We start from the raw sequence: 16,761 nt of genomic DNA, 5'->3' as shown, positions 1-16,761 counted from the left end.
CACCATGGGTTCAGAGAGGGAAAGAAGGACAAGGGAAACTCAGATGTCCCTTCATGGCCCCTGGAGTTAGAGGACTTACCCCTTTGCACCTGGGATCAGGAGACCTCATTTTTTCGAGGACACGCACACTCGGACGTTAATCTTGAGTGTGGGTTCCTTTCTGGGGTCCAGGGCTGTTGTTAGCCACCAGGAATGACAGTGCTCTCCATGCTGATTGGAGCCATTTTTGCCAGGAAAGAGAGCCCATGGTCACGCCTTGTGCAAAGCATCCCACGCCAGGGGCTCCCATCCCTACATTCCTGTCCTGAAAGGAAGCCACTCAGAGGCAAGGTGGGTCCAACCACCTCCCATGTGTTCACTCATCACTGTGTTCCAGCATCACCCCAGTTAACAGTCCTGATGGAATTGGATGTGTCTCAGAATGTCACCCTCATGAGCTCTACCCTGCCACAGCTGCAGTTCTGCAGTGGGAGAAACTCAAAACCTCAAAACACATGCACATGAAAGAAAAGAGCAAGAGCCAGAGCCCAAACAGGCCAGGTGTGGCAAAGACAGCTGGAGTGCCTAGGTTGGGACTCAGAATTATGTCAGTGGGGTGGCATTGCTGCTGGCACCAGCATGATAACAGAGAGCCAGCCCTGCTCATTTTGGGGAGCAGTGTGTTGGCGAAGGCAGCAGAAATTGAGAGGCAGGATTGAGTTTGGCCCTAGGAGGAGGTTGGGTAAAAGGCCAGTGTGAGTTGGAGGGCTTGGGCAGATAGAGAGGTCAGGGTACACCCCAAAGCCTGGAGACTGCACTTGATGTCCAGGGTTGTGAAACACCACCTCCCCTCTTACTCAAAACTGAGAGCAAGGGGCATTGATGAGTTCAGTTTTTGTGCGGCTGCATCCAAGGTGGCTTGGCTAGGCACCTCTGTTTCCTTGACTCAGGAGGCTGGGAGTCCAGGCTCCACTGAGGCTCGGCTGGGAGGATCGGACTCTGAGTTTATGCCTGTGTTCCTGGTAGGATCCATGTTGGCTGAGCCTCAGTGTTTTTGTAATGAGAGGATGGGTGACCGTCATGTCTTTATCACAGGACACACTTGCTAAATGGATTTGTTTGCTCTGAGGAGGAAAGAGAGAGAGGGGAGTGGTGCTGGAGACAGGGATGCAGACAGGGGTCATGGACTTGGCATAACTCAGTCTTGGAGGTGATATCCCATCACCTGTACCTACTTCAATTCCCATGAATCCAGAGGCTGAGCCCCCTTGAGGTGAGGGGTGAACCGGTTCTGGGCAGCAGGATGCTGTGGTAACTCGGAGTCTCTGTGAGACCCCAACACTAGACACACTTGGCCCTTTTGAAATCTTAGGAGAAGCCTTGGGAAGTTGTATGGCAGAGGGGAGCAGCCTCTGCATCTCAGTCCCCTCCAACTTGCCATGGTGTAGAGAGGGAACTGCAGCCACGATGGGACGGACATTGGCCACATTCCTGTGTGGGACACAGGCCTGATTGAGTTGGGGTGCATTCTTGTCTCTGCCCTTCTTGTGATTGTCCCATCTCTACATTTGTGCTTTAGCCACCTGTGAGTCCCATCTCTGGTTTCAGAGAGAATAGAGGGTGTTATGGGCCAATAGACACAATAAACCCTAGAGATTAGATGCTACCCTACTTTCCAGAAAAGACTGGGCACAGCATGAGTTGCACATTAATGGGACCAGGGTCCAAAAGCTGCTGAGAGGGAAGGACTAGTTGTGAATGCATTTTTGAAGGCTCCAAGCTGGAACTCTAGTGGCACCAAGCAGGGCAGATTTTGGTGGGGATGTTTGGGTAGTTGTTGGTGAACACCTGCGCACCTGAGATGGGTAGGCATGGAGGAGAAATCAGCAGCCCATAGGGCTTTTGAAAGTGGTCTTATGTGAAAAGAGGCTCAGGTATGGACACAGGAAATGACATCATTGCCTTGACAATGGATCAAACAGAACATGGAACCCTGGTATCCAGGCACCCACTTCACTGACCAAGCCATCCGAGCTCATTTGGTTGGAGAAACTGGAGTGAGAAGGATGTTCTCCTGTGGTTGCAAACAATGCCGAGCCTCAGGCTCCCAGGAATCTCAGGGGGGCCAACTAGCCCTTTTGTGGATGCACTGGGTGAGGCTTCATCTTAGACGCCAGAGCCTCTGGAGATTGTCGCAGAGGAGCTCAAGAGTAACTGTAAGTAGCACAGGGCAGGTGAGCCCAGCAGGCCCTCTAGTCTAATCCCTGATGAATGGCCCAGGACTCCTATTCTGACTCTGTATGTGTGTGTGTGTGTGTGTGTGTGTGTGTGTGTTTGTACTGATGGGAACTGTCCCATTGTGCTTTGACTCTAGTGTATTGGCACAAGTCATTTTTCTGTTTGTCACCATTTCCATTTTGAACCCACCATTCTTGGTCCCAACCCAGGGTGAAAATGATGAGAACACGGAGGAGCCCTTCAGGGTACAGAGCCTTGAACCTTACAGGCAGGACCAGCTTAGGAATGAGCTCCTGCCTGTCATTTGTGGGAGAAACCTACATTTCAGCAGCAACATGGGGTTAATCTCCTGGGATTTCATCCCCACCCAGCAGGTGCTGGATCTCTTGTTCCCAAGGTAAGCACCAGACCACCAAGCCCAAGTGTGTAGCCCCCTCATGCCTGGGTCTTGGGGCTGCCATGTACCTCTCAGGGACCCAAAGGTTTGTGATACCTAGCGAGATAGAGGACCACACTCATAGTGGAATGTCAGCCCCGAATGGGACGAGTCCTGGAGGTGCCTGCCACAGCCTTGCAAGGGGAGTGAACTTCCCCTCTCAGGCAGAGAAACCATTCTGACTCCAGCTGATCCACAGAGGTCCGTGGAGCAGTCCCCACACACTGGGCACCACAGCTCAATGGTGTGCACTGAGCTCATTCCCAGGTGGACTCAGCAAGGCCAGATGGTCTTTCTGGTGTGATGTTGGCTTTGTGAAGAACGTAGATCTGTGCCAGAGGCGTCTCAAAACTCGGGCCTTGGAAAAGCACTTTTGGGTTAATAAAGACATGTTAGTTTCCATAGTGGGACAGAGCATCCTAGCTGGGACATAGCTGGACAGGGGCTTTGGACATGGCAGCTCCCACACCCAGAGATATGTGGGAATCAGCAGTTTGGGCTCATTCACTGATGAACATGGAGAAAGCACCCACTGTGTGAAGACACGTTTCCAGTCACGTTTCATAATTCAGTGAAAAACGGGGTGCAAATGACTGCCATTGTGTCCCTTTTCATGGGGGTCAGCCTCAAACCGCAGGTGCCATGAGTACATATCCTACATGTGACTGCATCCCTGACTCCATGGGGCATAACTGCACGTTGTCCTCTTCAGTGACTATGGTGGACCCTTGGACCAACTTCAACATGGAATGGGCTTGGGGTCAAGAGGGTGGGCTCCTGTTTCTAGAGTAGGGACCTGCAAGGTGATTTGACTTGGGAAGGCTGAGGAAAGACTGCTCTCCCCAATTCAGTTTTCTGCCTGCAGTGTAAGGTGTGGGGCTTCAACAGTAGGAGGGGTAAGGCAGGGAGTTGTAGGTAGTCATGGTCCTCTGGGGAAGGCCCTGGGATAATGGATCCCCTACTCTACACCTCCCTGTCCTCCCTCAGGGCCACAGAGATGTGGTCTGCACTCATGGGAAAAGAGAGGTCCACCGCTACTCAGGGGGACTCAGTGAGAGCTCACAGAGAATGAGGTAGCATTGCAGCCCTCGCCAGGGGAGGAGGTGTCTCTTGAGCCCTGAGAAGAGTGGGCAGGAGGACAGACACTCCCGGAAGGTGCATTCCAGGTTGGAGAGCAGGTAGCCAAGAGGAAGAAGAGTGTCGGGCCTGCCCAGAGGAGGGGAGAGCTGGTCATACCATGAATCTAACGCTCCTTCATTGAAGGTTCTTTGCCTAGCGACCTGTCCTGTCCCTGCCTGTACAGCCACTGTGTCTTTCCTGAGGTGGACTGGTGTGTTCAGAACCAGGGACGGTTCAGGAGGGTAGGGTCAGAGGTTTGCTCTGGAGGCCATGGCGAAGGCAAGGCCAGGGTTTCGCTGACTCCACACCTGCCTCCCCACAGTGCCTCATCTTCTTTCCTGGGGACCTGGGTGAACTTCCACACCGAGGCTTCCCATCAGCCTCCAGGCTCTCTGAGTCTGCAGCAGCTGCTGCCATATGTGTGGCTCCTCCTGAGTGGCTTTAACCTGGAGCACCAAGCACACCACCTCCTGGCCCCAATTGAAGATGGCATATCAAGCCAGGCAGAGCCTGAGAGCCAGGTGGACTGTGGTGAGTACCTAAGGGTATATGAGGAAAGGTCTGACTGTTGTTCCACTGCAGGGAGTCTGTATGCCTGGTGTTGGGTTGGAAATTAGGATAAGCCTTTGTCCATTCAGGAAGTGACCCTAGTTTGCAAAGAGGTCCTGTGTGGGCTAAGGGCCTGAGTTCTTCCTGGCAGAAGGGGTATTGTCTGTCTGTGCGAAGGTCAGGGCAAGGCAGTCATGTTGGCATCTTTTCTCCTCTAGCTACAAGCTCAGTTCCTGTCACGGCTCCTCAGCCAACCCCAGAGCCAGAGCCTTCTCCCAGGGAAGGGGCAGAGCCGGAGTCCAGGACATCAGGGGTCTCCACTCAGTACTCCCCACGGCCCAAATATACCAATCCGATGAGAGGCAGGTGCGTCATTCGCATCTACCTGGAAAATGAAAGGACAACACAGTATAGGAGCATCCTGGTGAGTCTTCGAGCAGGGGAGTCTCCTGGGAGCCCACAGTGGGGAAGACCGAGTCCACAGCAAACTCTTTGGACTAGGCCTGTGTTCTTGAACTGGAGCTTCTGGAAGGTCAGGAAGGAGAGCAGAAAGTGAGGAAGAGAGAGGCGGGAGAGCAGCAGCATGCCAGGTCTGGGTGCGAGTGGGCCTGCGTGTTTGGGGGTGTGCAGGTCAGAAGTGCAGGAGTGAGTGCTGGGTTCAGAGGAGGTCAGAGAAATATCGAGGGTACAGGCCATCCTCTACTGACCTTGGTATTGAGGAGGAGTATATTGAACCGTGGTATTGAGGAGGAGTATATTGAAGCAGAGGAGTTGGCAGTCATTTTCTTGTGTGTGGGAGGGGATATGTTGTTGGTTGAAGGGAAGGGAGCCATTGTAGAATGATTAGGGTGGGTAGGTGTGGGTCACAGACAACTGGGGGCCTTGGAGGGGCCCATTAGTGTCCTAGTTTGCATGTATGTGAATAGAGATTTAGCGGCTCTCTCTGCAGGATCTTCCTGGGTGTGGAGTATCCATCATGAGACTCTGGTGACCACCTCCAGGGGAGCCATGTTGAACCACTGCACCTGCTGGGTCCAAACCTCCTGACACCCCAGCAAGCACTGACACTCTCGAGCCCAGCAGCTTCCATGCCTATCATTAAAGAGTCCTAGTGTGTGTTGTGCCCTGGCTGTCAAGACCAAAGCACCTAGGGTTTGTGCCTGGTCCACACAAAAATGCAGCTGCATCCCAGACCAGAGCAGGGATATGGAAGTCCACTGGACCATTCCTCCCATCTGTGGGGACTAGAGTGTGCCTTTTGGTCCTTATTCCCTTGTCCCTGTAGGGCATAGCAGGTTGAAGCAAACTCTTGTACCAAGATTGGACTAGAGGCTCATAGGAAGACCCCACATGATCACATGAAGGCCTCAGGTAGCAGGGTATCAAGATGCTGCCCTTGTGTTGAGAGCTCTCTTGTCTCTGATTGTCCTCGAGCACTGTCCTCTGGGTAGCTACTCCCAAATTCCCTCTCTGATGAGCTTTCTCCAACCCTGCTCAGGTGACCTCCCAGGACAGGACTCCAGTCGTAATCCGCAAGGCCTTAGATGTACACTTGCTCCAGCAGAAGGATCCAAAAAACTATGAGCTTCTGCATATTGTCTGGAACCATCAGAGTAAGTGGAACCATCAGAGGGTAGGGAGCAGTGAGTCACAGTGGGCTCACGATAACTGGGAGACAAAACACAGTGTGCGTTGGCCCAATGCCCAGGAAGAGTATGGTGGGACTTGTGCACAAAACAAAGTGTAATGATGGGGCATAAATCTGCAGGTTCTTCATGTTACCCAGGGGCTGTGGACCTGCCTATCGTGTTCTTTCCTTGGCCTGAGGAGGCATTGCAAAGCTATTATCCACAAAGGGCCAAGAAGAGAGGCTTCTTTGTCTTGTGTCAAAGAAGACAGACAACCACAGGGTGCCTACTTTGGCAGCCTTTCCTGACCTAGATGAGTACATGAGAAAAGCAGTTCAATGAAGAATCATTTCTGGCTTCCAATCTTTTTATTCATTGCAAACTGAGTCCACTTAGGACCAGAGGCCATTTCTAGAGAGAAGTGTGTAGTAGAATAGAACCCTTCACAGCTTGTAGACTGTTCTTGGAGAGAGAGAGGGAGGGAGGGAGGGAGAGAGGGAGGGAGGGAGAGAGAGAGAGAGAGAGAGAGAGAGAGAGAGAGAGAGAGAGAGAAAGAAGAAGAAGAAGGAGAAGGAGGAGGAGGAGGAGGAGGAGGAGGAGGAGGAGGAGGAGGAGGAGGAGAAGGAGGAGTAGAAAAATGAAAATAAGTTGAAGGAGAAGACCATGAATAAGAAGTTCAAGATGACTATAAGAAGAAGCATGAGGAGAAGATGAAGAAGAACAAGAACAAGAAGGAGAAACACAAGGTGAACAAGAAGTATAACAATACATTGATTAAAAATGTGAATGAGAATTATACTCATGAGCAGGAAATGCAGTAGTGGGGAATTCAAGAGAAATATATTGCTCTGGATGGCACAGCCCTGCTGTGGACATCCTCCACCCATGCTCAACACACCTCCAAACCATACCCCTCCAATTAGTGTAGCCCTGTATGAGTGTATGAATCCACTGGCAAGGTGGAGGCACCCACCATCAAATGCTTTTCCCCAAACCCACCTGTGATCATTGCTGCAGTGGGGAGAAAACCTTCAACACATGAGTCTTTGGTGACCAATCCAGATACAAAGTCTAGCTGTTTCTCTTTGTTGGGTCCAACGTGAACTAAGAGAGTCTGGGGTACAAGGGGCTATTTCCTTGAAAGGTGTTCCTGTACTGGACCTCCTGTGCATAGAGGGTCCTCAGGGAGGAATCAGTGGGGAGTCTTTGGTGGAACAGTAGCTGGATTCGGGGGCTCTCAGGTCTGTGTGTGAGACCTGAGCTGGCAGAGGCTCTCAGTTGTGGGGGATGTTGGGTAGTGTATTTTTTGAGTGTCACCTACCATGCCTCTGCCCCTGCCTCTCCAGAGCTGAGGATCCCTGCTGATGCGAAAGTATATTACGGCCTGATTGGAGGAGTGCATTATGACTTTCTTCTTCGGGAAACAGATGCCAGCAAGTCGTTGAAGGTCAAGCCAAAGGAGGTAAACAGTCACCTTCTTCACTCTTTACTCCTGGTGCCACTCCACATCCTCCAAGGGGACAAGAACCTCAGGTTCTGGATGGATGTTGTAGAATGCCCACAGAGCCAACTGCCAGGCTGGGTGGGGTGCAGGTGCTGGGCTTTGCTGATGTTGTCATCCCCCACAGTTCTTGGAGCCTTCTGTGGCAGTGGCATCCAGGACCCCAGCAGCTGTGAGCAGCAGCTCTGCAGTGGCTGCAGGATCATTGCCCCAGGCCACCCAAAGCAATGAGTGCTGCATGAGAAAAGTCACCAGTAGCAGCTCCTCACTGCTTCACTCCAGTGAGCAGGTGGAAGACAACCGCTTTATTTATATCCTCCTAGAGGGACAGAGCGAGAGAGAGGCAAAGCGCATCCTGGTAAGCCCGACAGTAGGGCTGCCTCCTGGGTGTCCACACAGTGGAAGGCAGGAGACACAGCCAACCCCGGGGCTGTGGTGGGAAATAAAGAAGAGAGAGGTCCATCTTAAGGGCTTGACCTGAGGAGGGAGAGCATCAGCATGCCCAGCTCCAGTGGTGAGTGGGTGTTGTAGTGTGGGTTTTGCAGGCCAGAAGTGCAGACGGAAGTTCTGTGGACAGATGAAGTCAGAGATATGTCCAGGGTGCAGGCTGCAGTGCCTAGAACTTGGTATTCTCAATGAGTGAGGTTGGAGCAGAGGAGGTGGCAGTGACTTGTCACATGTGTAGGAGGGGATGTGTTCCTTGTAGCAGGGAAGAGAACCTCCTTAGCATGACTAGGTGTGGGAATTTGGGGTCGGGATCACCTGGGGGGTCATGCCAAAGCTTCGGAATGTTAGCCTTTGCATGTATGTAAATGCGGAGCTAAAGGGGTTCTTGGCAGAATTTCTATGGATGTGCAGTAGACACGCTAATGCTGCAGGTGTCCAGCTGCAGAGAAGACACGTTCAGTGACTGCCAGTGCTGAGTCAAGTACATCATTACAACCAGACCCCCACCGAGCTTCCAGAGGCCAGGGCCTCTCAAGGCTATCATGAAGCACTCAAGTACACACTCTTGTATCTGAGTCTATTTTGTGTAGTGGCAGTCAGGACCAAAATTTTCAGTGCGTCTGCCTCTTCCACGCACAAAGGCAGCCTGCACCCCAGAGCACACTTGGTGCACAGATCCCTGGCCCATTGCTCTCGTCTCAGTGAGATGAGAGTATGTCTGTGCATAGGCAGTTTGGTCCTTTGACCTGAGTGGAATGTGGCTCCCCAGGGGGAGGGGAGATGGCAGGTACAGGCAGATATTTGTACCAAGATTGTTCTAGTAGCACGTTGCAAGAACCCAGGGGTTATATGGAGGCTACACTCAGGTAGCAGGATAACAAGATTGTGCCCTTGTATATGTAGCTGAGATTTCTCCTGAATGTTTGACCACAGTCTTCTGGGTAGCTCCTCTAAAAGCCATTCTCTGATGACATTTATTCCACCCTGATCCAGGTGACCAGTGTGGATACAGTGAAGAGCCTCATCCGCAGGGCCTTGGACCAAAATTTGTTGCAGCATGAGGATGTGGACAACTTTGAGATGCTGAGAATGATTCCTCTGCATGAGAGTAAGTAGGACAATCAGACAGTGGGGAGACATGATCCACAGTGGGCTCAGGATAACTCACAGCCAAGAGAAAGTGGGCCTTGGCCACAAAATACCAAAGTGTGGTGGGCCTGGTGCAGGAGACCAAGTGCAGTGATGGGCGTGTCCAATGTGGAGGTGCTCAATGAGGCCCAAGGGGGCTGTTGAACCTCCCTAAATGTGTTCTCCCCTGGACCTGGTCTGGCAATGTGAAGCTAATATCCATGAGGGCAAGGCAGAGAGAGGCTCAATCCATCATCAGTTTGGTTTATGGCTCACTGATAAGGATGCCTTCAAATGAAGAGGAGGAGAACATGGGTCCTGATTGGATCAGCATTGCTATGGACAGAAGCAGCACAGGTCCCAATCCATGGCCAGGATATGAGAAGTCCTGCCTACTCACAGGAATGTCAGGATTGCAGCAACTGGGAACAGGACTCAGTGAAGAGGAAGTCAAGGCTAGGGGACAGCCTGTTTGGGTTCTTTTGGGAACAATTCCAAGTCCTCTGTGCCTGGGTGCCCATCTCCTGAAGATATCAGAATGGCCAGGTTATTATTCCTTCCAGCAACAAAGAAGGGCATCTGAAGAACAGAGGCCACAATGCTGAGCTGTCCACAATGCCAGTGCTCTTTCCTTTCTTGTGAGCCAGACACTCCTAGCCTCCACCATCCCAGCCTGTCCACAGTAGAACCCACCATCTGTAGGGCACGTAAGTGAGTTTTCCAATTTTCCCACACCACCTCATTTGGGTTGGCTCTGTCTCACACATGAGGAAGACTGAGGTGCAAGGAGCTGGGCAAGGGGCAGTGTCTGCGAATCTCAGGGACTTGGGAGGCAGTGCAGGAGGATGGGGATTTCCAAACAACCTCAGAAACTTAGGGAGACCCTGTACCCAAGTAAAAAGGCCTGGGAATGGTCTCAGTGCTTAATTGCCTCTGGTTTTATCCCTAGTACAAAAATAAGCCAGTCAATAAGGAATTACCAAACTGAGAATCTACGAAGATGATTTCAGAAACAGACTTTCAACCCAAGCATCAGTTGAGAGCAGGCTCCAGACCAGGGGAGGTTTGTGTGTAACAGACGTCAAAAGGGAGGACTACGGGGGGCCTGGAACCCACTAGGTGTGATGGCATCTATGCCTTATGGCAGGAGGGTGGCAGTGATGCTGGCCCTCTCCTAGATTTTGGAAACCTTGTTTTCATTGGGGAAACTTTATGGAGGTGGAATCTATTTTAGCAATCCTGGTCCAGATGAGGTGCGGACTTCCATAGGTAGAAGCCTATCCAGAATACGGTGTCTGTTAGGAAGTCTTTCCTGACTGTGACAATGACAAAGAAAGGAAGTCACTTGTCTTTGGTCTTGGTTTCACTCCTGGCCATTGATTGAGAACTGATTTCATCTTGGACTACTGAACAGAGGCTGCATCTGGGCAGAAGAGTGTGATAGATTTGAACTCCTCAGGACGCCCCACCATTGCCAGAGATATAAGGAGAAGGAGGAGGAGAAAGAGGACACAACTGAGTGGGGAGAGGATCACACGATGAAGAGCAGGAGGAAGAAGAAGAAAAAGAAGGAAGTGAACAGAAGGAAGGGTGGAGGGAGATACACAAGAAGAAGAACAAGAAGGAACCATGTAAGAACAAGAAAAAGACCCAGAAAGAACTACAAGAAGATGCAGGACAGAAAGAAGAGCCAGAAGTAGAACAAAAACCAGAATAAAAGTACCAAGCAGACAGCTCATGATGAGAAACAAGGGGAAGGAGAGCGAACCTAGAAAACAATAGAGTTCTCCAGGGCACCACCCTGCTGAAGTCCTCCCATGTCCATGCCCAACACACCTCTGATGGATACCACCTCCCCTCCGCGTATTCATCCATGAGTGGATTCATCCAGGGCAAGGGGATGAATTCGCCCACCATCCAACGCTTCCCTGAATGCCCATGTGTGAGCATGGCTGCCCTGGGGAGAAAGGCCTAAGCACAGGAGCCTTTGCCAATCCTGATGCAGAGCCTAGCAGTGTCCCTTTGGCAGATCCAACCTGCACTGAGAAGTTCTGGGCCCAAGGTGCTGTTTCCATTGCCTGGTGCTCTTTTGGTTTAGAATCCTGTACATCATCTTCTCCAGGGAAGAATCACTGAGGGAGTCTTTGGTGGCACTTTAGCTGGATAGGAGGGCTCTCAATTCTGGTGCAGGCTCGCCCTGGCGGAGACTCTCAGGGGTTGTGTGTGTTTTGTGGTAAAATCCTTGAGTGCCATCTAACAATTCTCTCCACTTTGCTCTGCAGAAATCAAGGCCCCTGACCACTCACCCATGTATCAGTCTAGGACCCCGCGAATAAAATATTTCATCGTGAGGAAACGCCGCGAGGTCAAGAGAAAGGAGGTAAACACCTACCTTATTCAAGCTGTACTTGTGTTGCCATTCCACTCCCACCTGGGGAAATAAGAAGCCTCAGCACCTGGACATATGTGCTAGAAGCCCATAGAGCCAACTGACAGGCTGGGGTGGCTTTCTGTTTCTGGGTTTGCTGATGTTCCATCCCCCACAGTTCTCAGAATCAACCTGCAAGTCCTCCAGGCCGCATTCCCACAAGCAGGTGGGAGACACCTGCTTAATTCGTGTCCACTTAGAAATACAAAGTCCAAAGTCGGCTAAGAAGGTCCTGGTAAGCCTGGGAGCAGGGGTGTCCCCTGGTGCTTACACCTGGGTGGGGAGCAGACACTGGTCCAATACCATGGACTACTCATGCCCTCTTGAATTTGGAGCTTCTGGATGATCAGGAGGATAGAGGGGAATCAAGAAGGGAGAGGTCAGTGTGAAGGGCTGGAGCTGAGATGAGGGAGAGCAGAAGCTTGTCCACCACCATGTCTGAGGGAGTCTGTGTGTCAGGTGGCAGCACGCAGTCCAGAAGGGCAGAGGCAGGTATAGGTGACAGATGAGAACAGGCCAGGACCTAGATTGCAGGTTCCACTCTATGGGATGCTGACGTCTACGGAGGAGGACAGCAGTGTGAGGTTCTGCATGTTCCTTGAACAAGGAGCTGAGAGGGTCTCTCTGCAGAGTCAGTATGGATGTGGAACAAGCACACTAAATGTCCAGGTAACCCAATGACCACCCTTGCCGAATGAGGTGCCCTCCTACACCCCAGCCAGCACTGAGCCTCTGGAGGCCAGGAGCTCTCGTGGCTATGTTTCAGCACTCCTGTGTGTGGTCATGTTCCTGGGTCTGATTTGGGCTCTGGCAATCCAGACCAAAGCCTGTAGGTTTTGTGCCTAGGCCATTCCCAATGCCGCCTGCATCCTCAGGCTGACCTGGGATCTTGGAGGCTATTGTCCAATTCCTCTCAACTTGTGGGATGAGATTGCATCTGTATGCAGGTAGTGGGGTCCTTTCACTTGGAGAGAAGTGCAGCTGCACAAAGAGCAATGGCAGGTCCAGGAAGTTATGTACAAAAATTGGGCTAGTAGCCTATGGGAAGAGCCCATGCGATGAGCAGGAGGTCAGCCTCAGGTAGTAGGGTCATGGATGTTGCCCTTGTATTTAGAGTGGAGGTGCCTCCAGAATGCCCCTGCCCACTGTCCTTGAGTAGTCACTTCAAGGCCCATTTCCTGAAGGCCTGTCTTCCATGCTGCTCCAGGTGACCTGCCACGATCGGGCTCCTGTCGTCATCCGCAGGGCCCTCGACCTACACTTGCGTACTCAGGAGAAGCCGGAGGATTATGAGCTGGGCCAAATCATGTCTCACCGTCAGAGTAAGTGGGACAATCAGATGGCAGAGAGCAAGGGTCAGGATGTGGACTCAGGTCAACTCTTAGCACCAAAGTGTAGTCTCTGACCCCCAAGAACACTCCAATAGGTGTGTTGGGTTCGTGCACAAAGCCAACTGCACTTCTGCTGGTGGAAGGTCTCGAGGTCCAATGGTATACCCCAGTGGATATTGTGGCTCCCCACCAGGTGCCTCCCCTGTACATGAACAGGCATCCAAAGCTGACATCTTTGAGGAGTGAGGAGGAAAGCCTCTTTCCAGGAGCAGTATGCTTTCATGGTCTGGGATAGGAGTGGTTTCAGAGGAACATGGAATGCATGGGCTAAAGAGGGAACTGGCATTTTGTGGACTGAAGCAGTAGGATTGAAAGCCTTCTGTGTGACCAGAAAACCTCTGCCTTGGCAGAGCATTGCCAGGATTCTAGCAAGCAGTAACAGGATGAAATTGGGAAGAAAACACAGCCTGGGAGACAGCTTGAATCATCTGTCTTTGCATAAATTCCATGGTCTTCTGTACCTGAGTTCACTTGCCAAGGAGTGATCCCAATAGCCAGGTTATGATCCCTAACTAGAGTCAGATGAGGGCTTCCTGAGCACGTAGCCACAAAGCTCATCTGATAATAATGCCAGCACTTTTTCGTTGGTTGGTTGGTTGGTTTTTGTGAGCCAAACACCACAGCAGCCATTATCCCAGCCTATGTATGCTGAAGACCACCATCCCTATGAGTTCTAGAATCACTTGTCTCCTATCTTAACCTACTGTTAGGTTAGTAGAATCAATGGAAGAGGAAGTCTGTCTGGGGCCTTGGTAGCCTTAGAAATTCATAGCAGAGATCTTCACATCCAACCCACAAGGGATGGAGAACAGGCTCTAGGTTAGAGGAGGGTGACAGGAAACACGTGTTCAGAGGAAGGAGAAGCGGGCTGTTGTATTCTCCCACTTGGGGTCATGGCACCACTGGACCATACACCATGTTGGAGGGAAGCATTCCCTTTGCTGGCCTTTGGAACCATTGTTCTCAATAGGGCAGCATTTGGAATGTGGCCTCCATTCTCAGAAGCCTGGTTCACATGGAGGTGGGCTCCACCAATGCAGAAGCATGGCTCTAATGTGGTATTTGTGCTGGTCAGCCTTTCCTCACTGTGGCCATACTTGAGGAATCCTAGGCCTTTTCTCTGGCTTTCACAACTTTCTCTTTGGTTGTGTACTGAGGCTGTCTATAAAACTCTAGTGTGTGGCAGTGGAGAGCTTCTCAGCCCTTGCCAAACAGGCATAGACTGGGAGAGAGAGAACAAGGCTGGGAGAGAGGGAGAGAGAGAAAGATGGAGAAGGAGGACCTCTACTTGGAGAATGAGGATTCAGTGGAGCCTACAGGAACAAGGTATTATTGCCCAGGGCGCACCCCTGTTTAGGTCTTCCTCCAACCACGCTCAACCTTTCTTCCAGTCCCTCCCACCTCCCAGTAGTGTATTCATCTTGAATGAGAATTTTATGTTGACACCAGAGCACTCACCATCCTATGCTTCCCTCCAAACCCACTCATGAAGATGGCTCATGTGTGGACTGAATCTTCGGCACAGGAGCCTTTTGTGGGAGATTTCAGATGCAAACCCTAGTGGTGTACTTTGGCAGATGTAAGAGGACCTGGGATGTTCTGGAGTCCAAAGCTTTTGGTAGGAACCGACATTAGGTCTGTGGAAGTGCTCTGCCTAGTTCTTCCTCAGGGAGGACTGTGGAGGCTGTCTTGTTGGTATTGGTGCTGAATTGGAGAGCTCTCAGGTGTGTGGCTCTGGCCTTTTCTGGCACAGGCTCTCAGATGTTGGGGTGTCCCAGAGAGCACCTCCTGAGCCACCTTATTTTGTATACCCCTCTCTTTCCAGAGCTGAGGATTCCAGCGCAGGCCAACGTATTTTACGCAAAGAACCCTCACAGAAAACCCATCTTCGTGCTGAGGAAAAGGAGCCTCCCCCAAAATAATGATGAGTGGATCCAGCCTCAACCTCCCTCTCATCCTACAAAGAAGGCTCCAGCCCTCCTGAGGATGCTTGCAAAACCATTCTGCTGCTGTGTGCCTGGGCAGGGCTGAGGCAGCCCAGGAATATTTACATTGATAATTATTTTCTTCAAAGTTTGTATCTATAGTTTGCCATTGTCCTTGACCTTGTTTAGTAACCTAGTTGTTACTCTATCCTGTATTTGTTGTTTCCATTAATATATTATTATTTTAAAATATATATGTTTTTGTTTCCTGATCTACTGTGATGATTTGAGTATACTAAATGTAGCAGTGATTCCTAAAGGACACATCCAAACCAACAGGAAGGAATGTTTCCTTGTATTAGCAAGAAGTTTGGTTTTTAGGAGTTTGGCAGATGGCATTATCTGAGTCAGTTTTCCAATGGGGGCAATGAAGTATCGGCTATCTTGGTACAAATACAAACAAAGACACACTAGAGCGCACACACACACACACACACACACACACACACACTAGAGCACACACACTGACTGAGCGATAGATACACAGATGGAGTTGGTCTCTTCTGAAATACTTTGGAGATGTGGTTCTGATTTCTCCCATTTTGGAGTATTTTCCATTGATAAGGTGTCTTGCAAATGAATCTCATGTCTGAAGAAGACATGCATGTGTACTTCACATGCCACTTTCTACATAACCAGAAGGTCATGTCATGTAATATTTTTCATGCAGCTGTGTTTTCACTGTGTACCATCCCATGAGGTCAGCTGTGGAATTTTCCACTGGTAGCATCACAAAGGAGATCCACTCTTTGGATTTGGGGATATTTCTGATTTTCTTGATTCAGATTGGAAATATATATATATACATACATATATATATATGGTTTTGATGAAAATTCTGCATTTGATGATAATGAATGCCATGCATCTAGGAATCTGTAGACTGCAGACAATGAATGGATGCCTACTGTTGTCTGGACTGGTCTGCAAAGTCCTGTAGCATCTGAGCATGTGTGAGGGCTGTACAGGTCTTGCCAAAAGTCCAGGTCTGATGATCCTGCACAAAGCTGAGCTAGTGGTCTCCAAAACAGCATAAGGGCCAAGGAGAAACACAGTTCCACACAGAAGTTGGGAAGCTACCTTATGAAGGTAATCATATGTATGGGATCCTCTTGCTAGGTCCCTTTTTCCATTGGGCCAGAACTGTTTTCTGAATGTGCTTGCTGAGAAGAGCTTGGAATTTTCTATCTGAAGCAGTTTATGCAAGCTGCTTCCACTTGCAGGAACAAAGTGTGTTCTCATTGACCACTTTGGGCTTTCCCTGGTTCAACTAGAGTGTCAGAAGCACTTGTAATGATTGGCATTCACAGTTTCACATTGAAGCCTCTGTGCCATCTGTCAACCACTGATGGCTGCAAGTGGGGAATGGAAGCCATTTGCTGCAAGCAGTTTCAACTTGCAAGACTAACTTTGTTGTAAGTAGGCACATGGTGTTTTCTTCTGTGTGAGCTAGAAGAAAGCAAAACTGCTTCTTACAGGTGACAGGCATGCTTTCACATTGAAGCCTCTGTGCCATTGATCAAAAACAGTTCACTCATTTGGGTACCTGCACTTCAAGTGTATATTGTAAACAAATGTGATAAGTGGATGTCAGTGAGACTTTGGAGAACTGATCTTCTCAGCTGGTCCTCTTTCCTCCTGCAAGTTGGTGATCTCTTTCTGGTGCACTTTGTGTTTCATGCCTGAACTGTGCTCTGAATGTGCTTGATGAGAACAGCTTAGAAGTGCAGAAGTAAAACTGTTTGTGGAAGCAGCTTCAAGTAGCACAAGCTAACTTGTTCTCAGTGAGCACATGGGGATTTTTCCCAGGTTGAAGAAGTGTGAATGAGAATGGCTTCTCAGAGCTGGTAGGCATGTTTGCATTTGGCAAACTTTGCCATCTGTCACACACAGTTCCTTGCATGCAGAAACCTGCATTTCAAGTGTTCTCAG

The 16,761-nt window shown here is 50.3% G+C and overlaps 1 protein-coding gene and 1 long non-coding RNA gene across 2 annotated transcripts; both read left to right on the top strand.

The window, feature by feature from the left end:
• The first annotated feature begins 3,254 nt into the window (after positions 1-3,254).
• Positions 3,255-6,425, top strand: LOC144372341 (uncharacterized). The gene is made up of 3 exons (XR_013432356.1): positions 3,255-4,303; positions 4,540-4,745; positions 5,820-6,425. It is a non-coding gene; the product is annotated as an uncharacterized LOC144372341 (long non-coding RNA).
• Positions 6,426-7,236: 811 nt separating this feature from the next.
• LOC144372331 (uncharacterized) lies at positions 7,237-15,041 on the top strand. The gene is made up of 7 exons (XM_078035711.1): positions 7,237-7,243; positions 7,296-7,411; positions 7,578-7,808; positions 8,891-9,005; positions 11,308-11,405; positions 12,661-12,775; positions 14,670-15,041. Exons 1-7 carry the CDS (start codon positions 7,237-7,239, stop codon positions 14,873-14,875), a joined length of 888 nt encoding a protein of 295 aa, XP_077891837.1. The 3' UTR covers positions 14,876-15,041.
• Positions 15,042-16,761: the final 1,720 nt, after the last annotated feature.

This window comes from Ictidomys tridecemlineatus (assembly GCF_052094955.1).
Source record: "Ictidomys tridecemlineatus isolate mIctTri1 chromosome 12 unlocalized genomic scaffold, mIctTri1.hap1 SUPER_12_unloc_5, whole genome shotgun sequence".
NCBI lineage: Eukaryota > Metazoa > Chordata > Mammalia > Rodentia > Sciuridae > Ictidomys > Ictidomys tridecemlineatus.
Note: the sequence above shows the minus strand (reverse complement) of the source record. Positions and strands in the feature narration are given on the sequence as shown.